The sequence below is a fragment of the Festucalex cinctus genome, chromosome 7 (genome assembly GCF_051991245.1).
Source record: "Festucalex cinctus isolate MCC-2025b chromosome 7, RoL_Fcin_1.0, whole genome shotgun sequence".
Lineage (NCBI taxonomy): Eukaryota > Metazoa > Chordata > Actinopteri > Syngnathiformes > Syngnathidae > Festucalex > Festucalex cinctus.
The window spans coordinates 10010119-10023852 of record NC_135417.1 but is presented as its reverse complement, the minus strand read 5'-3'; the positions used below and the strand labels follow the sequence as shown (position 1 = coordinate 10023852).

At 41.1% G+C, this 13734-nt stretch overlaps 3 protein-coding genes across 8 annotated transcripts in view; 1 reads left to right on the top strand and 2 right to left on the bottom strand.

Moving 5' to 3' along the window:
* The window catches only part of casp2 (caspase 2, apoptosis-related cysteine peptidase), a 28265-nt gene that overhangs the window by 7965 nt on the left and 6566 nt on the right, over nucleotides 1-13734 (top strand). For 2 of the 6 annotated variants that reach the window (XM_077526833.1, XM_077526832.1), the window contains exons 3-10: nucleotides 4672-5446; nucleotides 8724-8783; nucleotides 8875-8986; nucleotides 10885-11032; nucleotides 11819-11983; nucleotides 12079-12135; nucleotides 12590-12659; nucleotides 13590-13681. In XM_077526833.1, the coding sequence (XP_077382959.1) occupies nucleotides 5404-5446; nucleotides 8724-8783; nucleotides 8875-8986; nucleotides 10885-11032; nucleotides 11819-11983; nucleotides 12079-12135; nucleotides 12590-12659; nucleotides 13590-13681 (747 nt within the window). In that variant the 5' untranslated portion in view covers nucleotides 4672-5403. Of the gene's footprint in view, nucleotides 1-4671; nucleotides 5447-8427; nucleotides 8784-8874; nucleotides 8987-10403; nucleotides 10570-10884; nucleotides 11033-11818; nucleotides 11984-12078; nucleotides 12136-12589; nucleotides 12660-13589; nucleotides 13682-13734 lie in introns of those variants that run through there. The other 4 variants (XM_077526834.1, XM_077526836.1, XM_077526837.1 and 1 more) reach the window with 4 other exon arrangements.
* LOC144022221 (glutathione S-transferase kappa 1-like) lies at nucleotides 295-2898 on the bottom strand. Its single transcript, XM_077526851.1, has 7 exons — nucleotides 2578-2898; nucleotides 2406-2487; nucleotides 2051-2179; nucleotides 1666-1811; nucleotides 1461-1577; nucleotides 1285-1378; nucleotides 295-574 (listed from the first exon to the last, which is right to left on the bottom strand). The coding sequence occupies exons 1-7, from the start codon at nucleotides 2644-2646 to the stop codon at nucleotides 516-518; spliced, it is 696 nt and encodes a 231-aa protein (XP_077382977.1). The 5' UTR covers nucleotides 2647-2898; the 3' UTR covers nucleotides 295-515.
* LOC144022222 (rap1 GTPase-activating protein 2-like) lies at nucleotides 2991-5541 on the bottom strand. The gene is made up of 8 exons (XM_077526852.1): nucleotides 5413-5541; nucleotides 4726-4893; nucleotides 4534-4605; nucleotides 4241-4327; nucleotides 3983-4141; nucleotides 3821-3904; nucleotides 3428-3447; nucleotides 2991-3335 (listed from the first exon to the last, which is right to left on the bottom strand). The coding sequence occupies exons 1-8, from the start codon at nucleotides 5413-5415 to the stop codon at nucleotides 3278-3280; spliced, it is 651 nt and encodes a 216-aa protein (XP_077382978.1). The 5' UTR covers nucleotides 5416-5541; the 3' UTR covers nucleotides 2991-3277.

Below are 13734 nucleotides of genomic sequence, written 5' to 3'. Positions count from 1 at the left end.
GCAAATGAACACGTTTATGGTAATCAACAGTCTTGCCCTGCCTCTTCTTTGTGTTTGCTCCTGTCATTTCCTTGTCGACCCGCAGCCCAACCTTCCTTCTTGGCTTTGTCGAGAACTGGTCTTGCCGCTTCCCGTCGTTTTGACTCGCCGGCTTTTGATTAAAAAAACAAAACAAAACAAAAAAAATGTTTAGCTGCCCCTGGAACCCGTACGACGAGCTCGGCGCACTCGGGTGGATTTATTCAGTGATAAGCTTCGTTCGTCTTTGCGCTCTTCAAACACAAACGAGTGACCTTTGCCTTTTATAGCAGCACCGATTTATTCCAATGGCAACATACAGGATGTTTCATTTGCTTTTCATACACAGGATTAAAAAAAAAGTTGTCGTAGAGTTTTCTATTGTGATCAAGAGGCACAGCACATGAATGTATAGTTTTCAAACAAGGCTAAGTTATAATGCGAGTGAATACATGAATTAGTGTGAGATGACATGAGGTTTTAAAGGCAGCTTTGTCTCACAGTTTGGCAGATGACCTTTCAAGATGAGCGGGCTGAGGTCCAAGCCACTTTTCACCTAAAAAACAAACAAATGAATTGATCAGCATTGTAATTTGTAAACAAACAAAAAAAGTAGCATAGTGTCAACTCCTATCTCAAGGCACCAATGAATACTTAGTGTGATGCCCTTGCATGTGGGAAAGGAGAGCCAATATTACCAATGTAATTTCAGTCATTCACTGAACAGTGAAACACACTGAGCGCAGACGGGCACAAGACGCAGCAATGTCATGTACCATCACAGTAGGCCCCGCCTCTTAAAGGCACACCGTGCCTACAGTATTTCCTATGTGTGTTTTTATATGGGTTTTAAATGGGTTAAGGAAGGGGTGACATTTCACAACCTCTATAACAAATTTATACCAACTGTGGGTGGTGAGTCATTTTCTGTAGGCATAAAATGCAGGATTACAATAGATGACGTTCAAAATTTTGAACAAAAACAATTTCAGTAGTGCTAAAATATTTCCTGTTTGTTGATTTTTTTTTCTCTCCAAATTTACACCATGTCAAATTAAAGTGTGGCACCATCTATTGGTCGACAGTGGAATTACAGCCATATAAATATAAATAAATAAGCGCTGGACCAAAATACAAAAAAATTTATAATAAAATATGCAGGGCCATGAATCTGGAGCACACGAGGGAGGGAGTTTTTATAGCACATAAACAAATAACAATGAATAACAGTTTACTTATAAATTATAATGAAAAAAAATTACTTACCAAGGCAGTGAGCCATGATCTCAAATCTGTCTGAACCAAAAAACATCTCAGCTTTCCCATTGATGTGACACACTATCAAGGGGAAGCCAAATGCCTGACAAAAGAGTAGAAAAAAAATAATAATGATGATGTTCTAGTCCACCACGCTGTGCGAGAGTAGCTGAAGATGAACCCACCCCATATTCCAGCGCATCCTGCGTGCTACTCTTCAGCTTGTCTTTGATTTCCTGCGTGGTGCACAGCTTCTGCAAGTCTTCTATTTCGCTCTTGCTCAATCCGGCTTTCTGCGCCGCCTGGCAACAACATCGCCAATAGTCTCAATTACTTTTTTTATTTTTTTATGATTTTTCACCACAGCAGGCAATCTGGGTGGGATTCTACCTCAGCAAGTGATGCGGGCTCTGTGATATCTTTGTCCTCACTCCAGATTCTTCTCCAGAGCTCTCTGGATACCTTCTCCACCTGCCGGTCTCCGCCTGTCTCCTTCTCCTGCACTGCTTTCACAAAGCGCATCGCATTCAAGGAGCCTACAAGAAAGCAAAATCACATTTTATTTTTATCTTAAAAGCACCCAACAAAACAATCAATTTAATACGTGTTAATATCCCCTCAATTTCCCTTCCTGAATTACACTTATGTATAATTAACTAATAAAATAACATTATACGGTATGTTTATTAAACACTAATTATTGTCTTATAATAAAATGGACCCCTCGTTAATTAAAAAAAAAAGGAAAAAAAAAGACATTTTACTTGGTGCGTACCTTTCCTGAACATGGCTTCTGCAGGGTCTGAAGGAGGGTGCAATGGGACGTTGAAATATTCTGCCAGGCGGTGCAGGTCTTTGTGCATCCCCATAAATTTGTTCGGAACCAATCCAGGGGGCTTGTTGCCTGTCACGGTCAATGGTGGATGTAACAAAGTACAAATATTGTATTTATGTTAGTAAGTCAGTAGATGTTTCAGGTATCTGTACACTTTTTACTCCCAACATTTGTACTTTTAAGTATATTTCAGTTATTTTTACTTAAGTACATGAGTCTTTTACACAAATCTGTACGTCAACTTGAGTACAGAGTTTTGCCACCATTACTAAGTGTGGTAACGTAACGAGCTTACCAGAACCTTGCATGACACCACCCAGAAACGCAGGTCTCAGCTTGAGATCAATATTCCACACGGTTCTATAGCGACACATGACCTGGAAAAGAACAACTTTCCGCTTTAATATGGACACCAGGTTGTAATCGTATCATATTTATGTCACCAATCCGATAAATAATAGACAAACCTCAAATGCCAGCCAAGAGTAGGGAGACACCACATCGTAGAACAACTCGATCACTTTCTTGGAGGTCATCTTCGACGCGAGCGCTCCGCTCAAATATCAAACTAAATCGTCCACAACCTGCACAGTGTGTCAAAGTTCAATCCGTCCGCAAGCAATGTAAAATCGGTGTTGCGTAAAAACGCCCCTAAAGCCGATATTAAGGTGTCAAAACACGTCAGATTTGATGCGCTTCCAAATTCAGGGGAACGTTTACGGATTTGATAACAACTGTGTTGTTTATATCGAATCATTAATTACCTAAATACTTCTTCTGCTGTAAAATACGTTGGGTTCTAACACGGTTAACAGTTTTGTACTGCCACCTATTGGAATGGGGTACAATAGCACTGAACACGAGCAAACAAATCCCCAAAGCTTAGGAAATTGGAATCGATTTTTAATATGTAAAAATCATTCTTTGTACACATTTAATGACTCACACCTTTTCTTAAACATTTGCAGGTATTTTATTTACCATACATATCACTGAAATATAATTTTTATTCTCGTAAATTACATATACGATGCTATTGCAGTATGATAACCACAACAGCAGCAATCTACCTTTACTATCTATTTACAGGAGTAATCCACACAGATAATAAGGTCAACATAAAGGCTTTATGTGCATTAATGTCTAAAATCTGGATGTGGAGTTCTTCTACGTCTCCTCTTGCGGACTTGCTTGATCTTTGACTTCAGCTGGAGCCAAGCAGTCGCTGCAATCATAAAATTCTGTTGTAAACAGTATTTTAACTTATATGGAAGTAAAAAAAAAAAAAAAAGTCACTTATATTGTTGTGAGTCTCACCTTTCTGTATCCTTGTCAGTCTGTAAAAGAGGTTTGAATACATCTTAATATATATGTTTAAATTAGCTTTTAAATATGACAAGCATTTTTTTTTTACATAATGAAATAAAATGCACGGGCAGTTGTTTATCCTAGTGATTCTAAAACGGTTTACACCAGACTGTACTCAAATGTTAAAAATACAAACACTTCTTAAAGATAAAATATAAATGATGTAAACTAAAAAGTTAAACACAACCAAAATGTACTTTGGCAGTGATTCTTATACCTACCACAAGAGGGAGCCTATGTACCACTAGTACCACACTTTGAAAATGACTGGTTGTAATAATGTGATGAGGTGATTTTACAGTCATAAAATCGCACTAAGATGAAAATGATTTTGACTCCTACCTTTAGCTTCTGCTGCGAGATGCCGCTGTTCTTCCTGGGCACCCCGAGGGTCTCGAAGGAATGGCTGCGCACTCTGATAGCCCTCTGAGAAAAAATAAATAAATAAATAATCGAGCAAAATATTGGTTGCATGTGAGATTGGATATAACTCCGCATGCTGACCTTAAAGTTCTCAATGAACCCCCCGCTGCCTTCGGACACCCCCCTGACACTCTCAGCAGCGAGGAGAGAGGAGGCTGACGGATGATCTCCCAGCATGCACTGCGAACGAGTGGAGAGTTCTGCCTGCAGACTCTCCAGAAGTGATGAACGCGTGCGTAGCTTTATTTTTATTTGGTTTTTAAAGGGAAGGGGAGATGGGGAAAAAAAATTATTACAACCAAACGGACCTCATGAACTTGAGGTGGGCTAAATATCTACCTCCAGTCTGCTGAACTGCTCGGCTTTATAGCAGGAAATTTCCGCATTGATGAGCTTGGTCAAGAGGAATTCTCTCAGCAGAGAGTGCTTAAGACAAAACAGAGGTATGCTGGACTTTTGAAAACTGTGCACATTTGGAGCAGGCTCATAAAATTGCAATTGAAGTTATTCTACAAGAAGATTTCCAGTTTTATGTTTTAGTCATTTTCATTAACACGATGACAACTCTAACGGAAAATATTTTTGACTTTTAAGACACAAATTAAAAAGAAGAAAAGGGGAATAGTTGTTACATCTGTGAAGACTGGAGGATCTGGAAGGACTGGACCAAATGGAGGAACATCATCTCTGGCTGTGACAGATATCTGTGAAAAAAAAAAAGAATTTTTTAGGGTTACGGTTCTAACAATATTTCCCCCTTGTATTTCCAGGTCATCTCGCTTGGGTAGAATAAGATTTAAAAAAAACAAAAAAAAAAACAGCACCTGATATGCAGCTTGGCCAGTGTCGTCTGTCTTCCCACTCGGAACCCTCCGGACCACGATGAAACAGTGCAGAAAGTGCGACTTAATGACATCGGCTATGAAAGGAGTTGGACCCTCCTGGTAGACCAGCGCCACAATGTCGTTACCGATGTGCCTCTTTCTTTGCAGCTGTGGGTTAGGGAGATATTTGTCAGCAACGTGGCAGAAGTACGGCAAGATTCAACTCCTTTACTTACTTAAGTTACTTTACTTTGACTTAGTTAGATCAGGGGTGTCCAAACTTTTTTTCGTTTGAGGGCCACATAGAGAAAATCAGGGCGCAAGGGCCTCGTAATTAACCTTGCTCTCTTTGTATATTTCAATGTTTCTGTAAGCCTGTAAGCTTCATTTGTTGATAAATAAATGTTGTAAAAAAACAAAAACAAAAAAAAAACAACTTGCTCTCTCAAGATGAATTCTCGCGGTATTTGTGAGTTCACAAACCCCGGAGAATACATCTTGTACCGCGCCCGCTGACAACTTCCGTTACCGAACCACCGACCAATCACAGAGCGACATTGTGTTTGGAGGCGTGGATATACAACTGTTACGAAACCAGGAAACCAGCGCCGACCTCGGAGCTAACAAACGAAGCTAACATGGACGAATGGACGCTGCAATTAATTCTGTTCTCGCAAAATGACTCACCATTTTCTTGTTGCGCTTCGTGCATTTCCACCTGGTAAGATGTTTGTGTTTTTCCCCACTTTGGCAAGAACGATGACGAAATTTTCACCCGTCGCCGTGATTGGTTAAAACAAACGTGTAAAAAGTCGCATAGTCCAATCAGCTCGAATTATTGTACAGAATGTCCTGCCTTTCCCGAGCAAATTACCGTGGAGCGGGACCAGATGGATATTGCTGCAAATTCACTGGAGTGAAGGGCACAGCTAGCTGGCTATTGCTAGGTTACCACGTAATGTTATGAAGAGAAATTGTGTTTAGTTCTAAAAAAAAAAAAAAGTACAAATAATGTATTTGTGTTTTGGAATATCTAGAAAAAACGCGAAAGTATGTAAATCATCCATCCAGGGTACACACTGAACTGGTTGCCAGCCAATCGCAGGTATGTAAATCAACTTATTTGTAATAGTGTCGCCTATTTTTTCAACACCCTCGCTTCTTTCTTTGACCATCTCCAAACATTTTTGTTCAAAACTGTGTCAAATGCCATTTTTAGTATATAACGCGCCGGGCCGTAGTTTGGACACCAGTGCTTCAGATACTTAACCTCTTTCTAGTTGTGTATTTTTTATAATGTTCATAGAACAGAAGTTCATAAAAGTAATAAGGCTATTTCATAGCCTAACAATATCACAAGCTGGCTACAGATATCAATTTTGAAACAGGTCGTAAAAGTAATCAGAAAACTCAAGTACAGTCTTTGCTTCACGCCATTTTCCTGTTTTAAAACAGAAAAGATGCGTGTACAAGTAAATTGGCCAACCTGTTGTGGGTCCCCCTCTGTGAAGGGCAGTTTTGTCGCCACGTGAAAGATAATTTCCCTGCCGTGAAAGCAAGTGAAGACGGCCTCGCTTCCTGTTTGGCCGTGACACACGTCCAGACCTCCTCTGAACCTGAGAAGATGAAAATCAGATGAGACGTTTGTTGCACTGTGAGTGTCCGTTCGCCAATCAAACAAAGCATGCTCGCTTTTACCCAGCGAAGCCTTTGAGTTGAACCGTGCCTCCCAAAATAGACAGGAACTCTGTAAACTCCTCACTTTCCTCGTCGTTACCGAGTATGTCCTCCTCGGTGAACTGGTGAAAGAGTTCGGTGTGTTTGACTGGTTGTAGAGTAGAAGGTCTCAATAGTTTGTTATTAGGTAAGTGGCACAAAACTTCTAATTTCGGTTCAGTGAGCATCAAAGAACCCTATGTCTGTTTTTTTGAGGATATGTATCATTCTCAGAGAACAACAATTCCGTTCTTACCTGATTCTCCTTCTGATACAACACACCAAACTTGAAATTGGAAGACACTCTGTGTTCATCGAATGCTTTTATTAGTATTGGAGCCTTGAGGATGAGAGAGCGGAAATCAAAATGAAGTCGATATTTTTGTCTTTCCGGTCTTTTTTTTTTTTTTTTTAGGAATTACCTTGAGGTAGCTGACGGCGTCAAACTTTGAGACGGTCACTCTGTCGCACAGAATCTAGAAATGATACGGTTATTATTTTTCCTTTGCCCGAGGTTCAGTGCTACCCAAGATGAATCTGTACGACGCTTGAGGTCAAAATAACATTTAAAATATATATTCTTCATTTTCACAAGTGCATAACACTTCTTCAACTGGCATCGCCAACTTATATTGAAAAACGGTGTACCTTTGCCAGTTCGACAGCTGATGGAATGCCGGGAAAAAGCGACAGGGAGAAAACTCCGTGCAGAGAACATTCTTTCATTCTGTGAGACAAGACACATAATATCTTAAAAAAAATAAGACTGACTCACATTTAAGTGCTTACTACAAGATTCTGCCATGTAAAACATGATTAGAATTCCACCTTAGTATGACTCGCATCCGATTTTCTTCTTCCTCCAAACACACAGAAAGAACTAGGGGGCCTAATGTCGGATCCACTGCTGTGAATGAATTGTGATACTGGCAAATACAAAAAAAAAAAAAAAAAAGACAAACTCAGAAGAGCAACATTGATTTGGCTTTATTAATGACTCTGTAGTGCAATGCCTTTTTTCTTCAAAATACAATTTCTCCATTGATCCATTTTCTAAACAACATGAGGCGCCCCACAGTCATTCTCGGGGCACTTATAGATACAAACTCCACACATGAAGGCTGATATTGAGGTTCAAACTCAAATCCTTAGACCTGTGAGGCAGACGTCTTAACCACTATAGTACACCATAATGATAAAAAGTATTCTTTGACCATTCGAGTCATTTTGGTCTTGTAAATTGTCATATTTGGTTGATCTAATCAAGGGTTTACATGAAGGTAAATAGTGGATATAGAGCAAAAGTCTACACACCCCTGTTTAAATGCCAGATTTCTGTGATAAAAAAAAAAAAAATGTGACCAAGATAAATTATTTCTAATTTTTTCCCACCATCAGTGAGGCCTATAACGCAATTGAATAACATCTCTCAAACACATACAAATGTGTTATGGTCCAAAGAAACAAAGGTTGATCTTTTTTTTGCCATAATTTGGTGCAAACACAACACTGCCACTCTCGAGAAAAACACCATTTCGCGCCAGTGAAGTTTGGAGCAGTTTTTCTTCAGATGGAACTGTAACGAGGTAGAGTGAATTATGAACAGTTCCAAATTGGAGTCACTATTAGCACAAAAAAAGTCATGAGAAGTTCCCTAGAACAGTTGCACTATGTTTGAGCTTAACTAGAGGCACTTTGACTTGAGGCACATGACTTAGATTTAACATGAGTTTGAATGTGATTGGTTAACTAAGAACACAGCCAAGTTATAAGACGGTGTGCAACCACATTATTTCAGTTGTTTATTTTTACTTCCCCCCTCAAAAAGATTTGAAATAACTTGCCTTGGTCTCATTTTTATCTCACAAATTTGCAATTTGAACAAGGGTGTGTAGACTTTTTATTTCATTATAGGTAATTATAAGCCACACACTATAGTTTTAGTTTAAGTTCGCGTAAAAATTGTACGGTTATTTTGAATGACAGCTCTGCGACTGACCCTTGAGCGGAAGAAGTCGTGGTAGATTTTGGCCTCCCTGTCCCTTTCCATGAGTTCGTAGCTGTGCGGTGGGAGGCCGTGATGGGAGGAGGTGGGACTGACATCGGCGAGCCTCTCCAAAGGGGGGTCTATCCAGTAGCGCCCCACTTTCGAAGGGAGGATGATTGGCAGCTCTCCGCCTATCGTCAAAAGCTGAGACTAAAATGAGGGCACATGTTGCTTGATTGGGGAAACAAATCAGCACAAAGAGTTGTTGTTTTTAAATAATCGGTCTAACCTTAAGAGGTAGAGGAAATTCACATCGCTGCTCATCAAGTCTGCTGCCCTGATGCACCAAAAAGAGGTACTGATGACGACAACAACATCACTCTCGAATTTGTCTCTCGTACCACGTCACAATAACACACCTGCAGTTTTTCAATGATTTCAAACAGCTCCGTTTCCTTCTGGCTGTTGCTCGCAGAGAGGACGGGCTTGCCGTTACCGACCGGGGAGTCCAAGATGTCCATTGCGTTGCCCTCGGCAGCTTCCGCTCTGCGGCAACAGGTGCATTCACACACGCAAATTCCACATTCACTTATTCTTGTCTGCGCTTTTTTTTTTTTGGTTGTAAAGTCAGGTCAAAAGTGCCGTAATAAATGAGGAATAAAACCTCACCCTGCTACATCCCCGGATATGTCCAGGCTGTAAACAATTAAGTGAAGAAAAAAAAAAAAATCTCACACGGAAAGTGTTAATCGCCGATGAAATGTATGTTAATTATTTAGTCCAAATACAAATTTCAAACGATGTTCACTCACCTTCCATAAACCCCAAAAGTGAAACTTCTCCTAGGGAAGAATGTGTCTCCCCTCTTTTCTTCCTCCATGTTTGCACTGTACTGCAAGTTTGCAGTCAATCAAGGCTGGAAAAGACTGAATTAATTCACTCAATAATTCTGTCACTTCCCCTCCATGACCCCCCGCCACCCCGCTTATTTAAAGCTCCCCTTCCCCTCCTTTTGTGCCGCTGTCACTCATGCGGCGTAAGCCCGCTCGTGCACGGTCACGCGCAGGCGCAAGCGGAAAAAACACCGCAGCATACAACAACCGGCTACACAACAAACGCCGCTAAATACTTGCCGGTTTCTCCGAGACCGACTTGTGAATAAATAAAGAAATGACACATGAGACATTTTCTGCCGGACCTGTTACCCTTTGAGAGTCACTAAAGACCATCAATTATTGACAGCACACAGTAAGGGTGAGGAGATAGACAGCAGGGGAGGGTGAAGTCGGTCTGAGAGCAGAGGTGCAGCGAGACACATGGTGGAGAGAGAGCAAAATATTAGGCACACCTGCACAACCCAGTGACAAACAACTTATAGATTTCCTGCCGGCGGCCGCCACGTTGAAAGTGTTAGTAATTTGAAATCAGAAGTCAAGGATAATAGCTTTCAAGTCACTCAAGTTACTGTAAAATGAGTTATAAAACAAATGGCTGCAAAATGTCATGGTTGTTATTAATTACACACATGAAAATATGAAATAGAGTGGAAGGTGACACAAATGATTTGCTTTCGAAGGCCACATAAAATGATGAGGTAGGCCGGATCTGGCCCTGGGGCCTTGAGTTTGACACCTGCGTATGAGATACAGTATACTGTACTCGAGGTCTAAAAAGGTTTAGGCCTCTAAGTGGATAATTTGCTCCAGAATTGTTTGCTAGACCTACCAAGCATAACTAACGAACTGTCACTGCTACAGCAACGACGTATTTCATAAAGAAATATAACAATTTAAAGTTGAAAAAATGTATTTGGGTCTTCTTGGCGCTGTTTGTTTTCCGCCTAAACCAACCACCACCACGTTCAATGTCCCGCCACTACGAGGTTAGTGTGACGTCAAGAAAAAGGATGATTGGTCCAAAAATGTGTCACTCAATCTTTGAACACTTTCATTGGTCTAAATAATACACAATAAGTTGTTGGCCCCGCCCATCAGAATGCAGCTACTGATACCCACGGAAGTTGCGCCGTCGATGGGGCTGTCGTTTTTTGGCGTGAATATACAACAAAAAACGACCACATTTGGCCGCCGTCCTCGAAGATTTTAACATTTTTGGTGCATCGCCGGAAGGAACGCGTAAAGGTAGGAGAAACGTGGCGTGCTTTACTCACTAATAAGTTCGACGAGCTAGCGCGGTCCCCCGCCACTGCCGAGTGCTTGAGTTAGCCATCAACGTGTGTGGCTTGCTTGGGGACACATCTGCTGCTAAAAGCATCCAATTCGAATTTTAAACCATTCTGATTTATGTTCAGTGTTTTCCTTGTGTTTTGCAACGTCAAGTTTATGCCGAGTGTTGTTAACATGTTGGTATGTTTAATCGAAAGTGCGGAAATCGTTAGGAGATAGTCTGCCCCCCTCATAAAGAGAAATACTAAATATGCACCGTGTGTGTTATAGCAAGATGCGGGAGTGTGGCATGCTGGAGAGGCACCGAGTCGCTCTGCGGAGTGCTTCCCTGTGCAAGCAGCTGGTGGTGGATGAGCTGCTCATTCAGTTTCTGCTGGAGGACAACATTCTCACCGACGGCATGGCGGAGGGCATCCTGGTATGTTTACGTTTTCGACAGACCGCTTAACGATGACGTCACGCTCGCGTTCTGGTGGAAATAGTAAACAAACCTTTCGGTGTCATTCGATGGGGCGGTTTAAAATGCTTGACGTCTGAAAACGGTGATCAATCGCCGCCAAAATGTATCTCTTCTCGTGCCCACTTCCATCTGAGAAAATATCATAACAATGATCGTCTCTATACATCTTAGACATCCACTCAAGTTTTTTCGCTTCACCGACTCGTTATACTAGATTAAACAATTTAGTTATTTTGTAAAGGAATTAAAACCTTTGGGGTTATTGTTATGTGCAAGGCCAAGCAAGCACAAGAGTGCTTTGTCATTGTTTCAGTTTAAGTCTGGTGCTTTTTTTTTGTTATGAAATTGATTTTGGGCAATTCCGAGATGACGTCACAATTGCGTTGCTAGTCAAAATGGTGGTCCATTTGTCATTTGAGGACAAGAGGAAGGTGACTTTACCAACTACAATTTGTGCACAGGAATGCCCCTTTGAATTCGGAGATCTGAGTTGCGAAGTTGGGGAGTGGGGTAAATAACTTCACATAACCCGAATAATGTGATTTGGAATGACCGCAAAATAAACACTGCGGTGTCAACGGTTGTACAGAAATGCTCTCTGAGCCCTTGCGACAAAAGGCTTGGTGCCCAACAAACAGCCTTCATACAAAATTGATAAGCTTGCTTAGCACAAAACTGCTGAAAAAAAATCCCATCAATTTTTGCTCTCTTTTTGATTCCTGTCATCGCGAACAATTTCCTCAGGCCGAGCAAACGTCGCAGAAGCGAAGCTGGCGTCTGCTGCTGCTCCTCCCCAAGCGAGGGCCGCGAGCCTTCGGCAGCTTCTGCTCGGCGCTGAGGGAAACGGAGCAGCGGCACCTGTGCGAGCTCCTGGCGCAGTCGCAGGAGAAGGATGGCAAAGAGACACGAGTGAGCGAGCGTTTAATGAGGCAATCAGTCACATGCATCTTCCTCCGGGCTAATAATCGTTGTCTTTTTTTTTTTTTTTTTTTTTACGCTTTCAGCCTGAGGAGGAGTCCGAAGGACGGCAGCTAATCCAGACATCCGAGAGGAGGAGAGAGGTGAGCTGCCGAACCCTCACTCTTGATACTCTTGTGAATGATTAAGTAGCCTGCGCGTAATTGAGCACAGTCACTCACCAGCCTTTTGTATTAGAGACCTCTGCACGGTTGTGTCTTTGGTGGGACATTTGCTCTATATATATTGCTAAATCGGGTAAACAAATAGTCTTCAAAAAACTCAGCGTTGATATCTTTTTGTAAGACAAAACATTTCAAATGCAGATTAAAAAAACATCAATGAAACCTAACAATAAAACCAATATTCCACCAGGTGGCGCCAAAAATCAGCAAATATGCAAATTCACAAATACTGGACTTAGATTATGAGATAGTTGATTGTTTTCTTAATCCAATGTATGATCAGTGCTAGCACCGGTTGACTCCACTCGTCAAATCACGCAAATCTTCACTTCACTTTGGTTCGTGCAGCATAAAGAATCTGTCTTCATTTCAGAGATATGGCGACTCCTCTCTTCCACTTTCCACCCAGGAGGAAATCGCAGCCAAGCGAGCGAGGACGCACGGTGAGATGTGACCATATCACTTAAGTTGTCTCGTGTCAATATTTTTCCGTTTCCATGGACACACAGGCCGGTAAAAAGGGAGTTTGTCTATTGTCAAGATTCGGGAGATGGGTAATCAAATCTGCTTGGAATATGCCCGGATATTCTTCTCAATGGGTTAATTGTTTGTGTATCATATTACTGAAGGGAGTGCGGGTGCCGCACCTTGCGAATGACTCACGTACAGGCTTGTAGTACGGAGCTTGTCATCTTAAAGCTGCTCCTGTGTCATAATACACTCACCGGACACAACTTTCGACATTCCTGACCAATCTTTTTTTTTTTTTAAATCTTATTTAAAAGAGATGCACGATAATATCGGCACCCGATAATTATAATAATAATGCTCACAGAAGATGCATCATGGCGACATGGCAGTTGCCAATTTTGCGCTTGCTTTACTGTCCTCTTATGGGGAAAAAAAAAATATTTAACACGTATTAACATAAGTTTTTACTGTATCGTGGACGCCTGTATTTTCTTTAACAATGGGCTTTTCACTTCTTGTAAATGAAGCAATATTCAAGTGACCTTAACTGATAAGTCTGGTCGGAGCAGACTGTTTTCCTGTCTAGCTGACCCTCCCAAATCTAACCAGGCTGCATTTTAAAAAAAACACAAAAAAAACTTCCCATGCTAATTTTCTGTGCACACTTTCATAAATCACTTCTTGTTGACTGCTCTGTATTTTTGAATCTACAAATATAAAGAAACCCAAAAGAACTCGATGTTGCCATAAAAATTAGAACTTTTTTTTTATTCATTTATTTATTTATTTATTTTTTATAGATTTTCTGGTATGACTGCTTTATATGAAAGATAACCACAGCAGTGGCCAAAACATCCCTAATAAAAATTAGACTGCATTTTTTTTCCCCTTGTTGTTCTCAGAGTCCATGGAGTACAGCCTGGATGCAGACAGCCCCATCACCACTCCCGTGCTCCCTTGCACACATGACCTCTACCTCACTCAATGCATAAAGGTAACAAAACGTCTGCAAAGTCAGTTTGACGAAACAATAGAGAAGACTGCTGG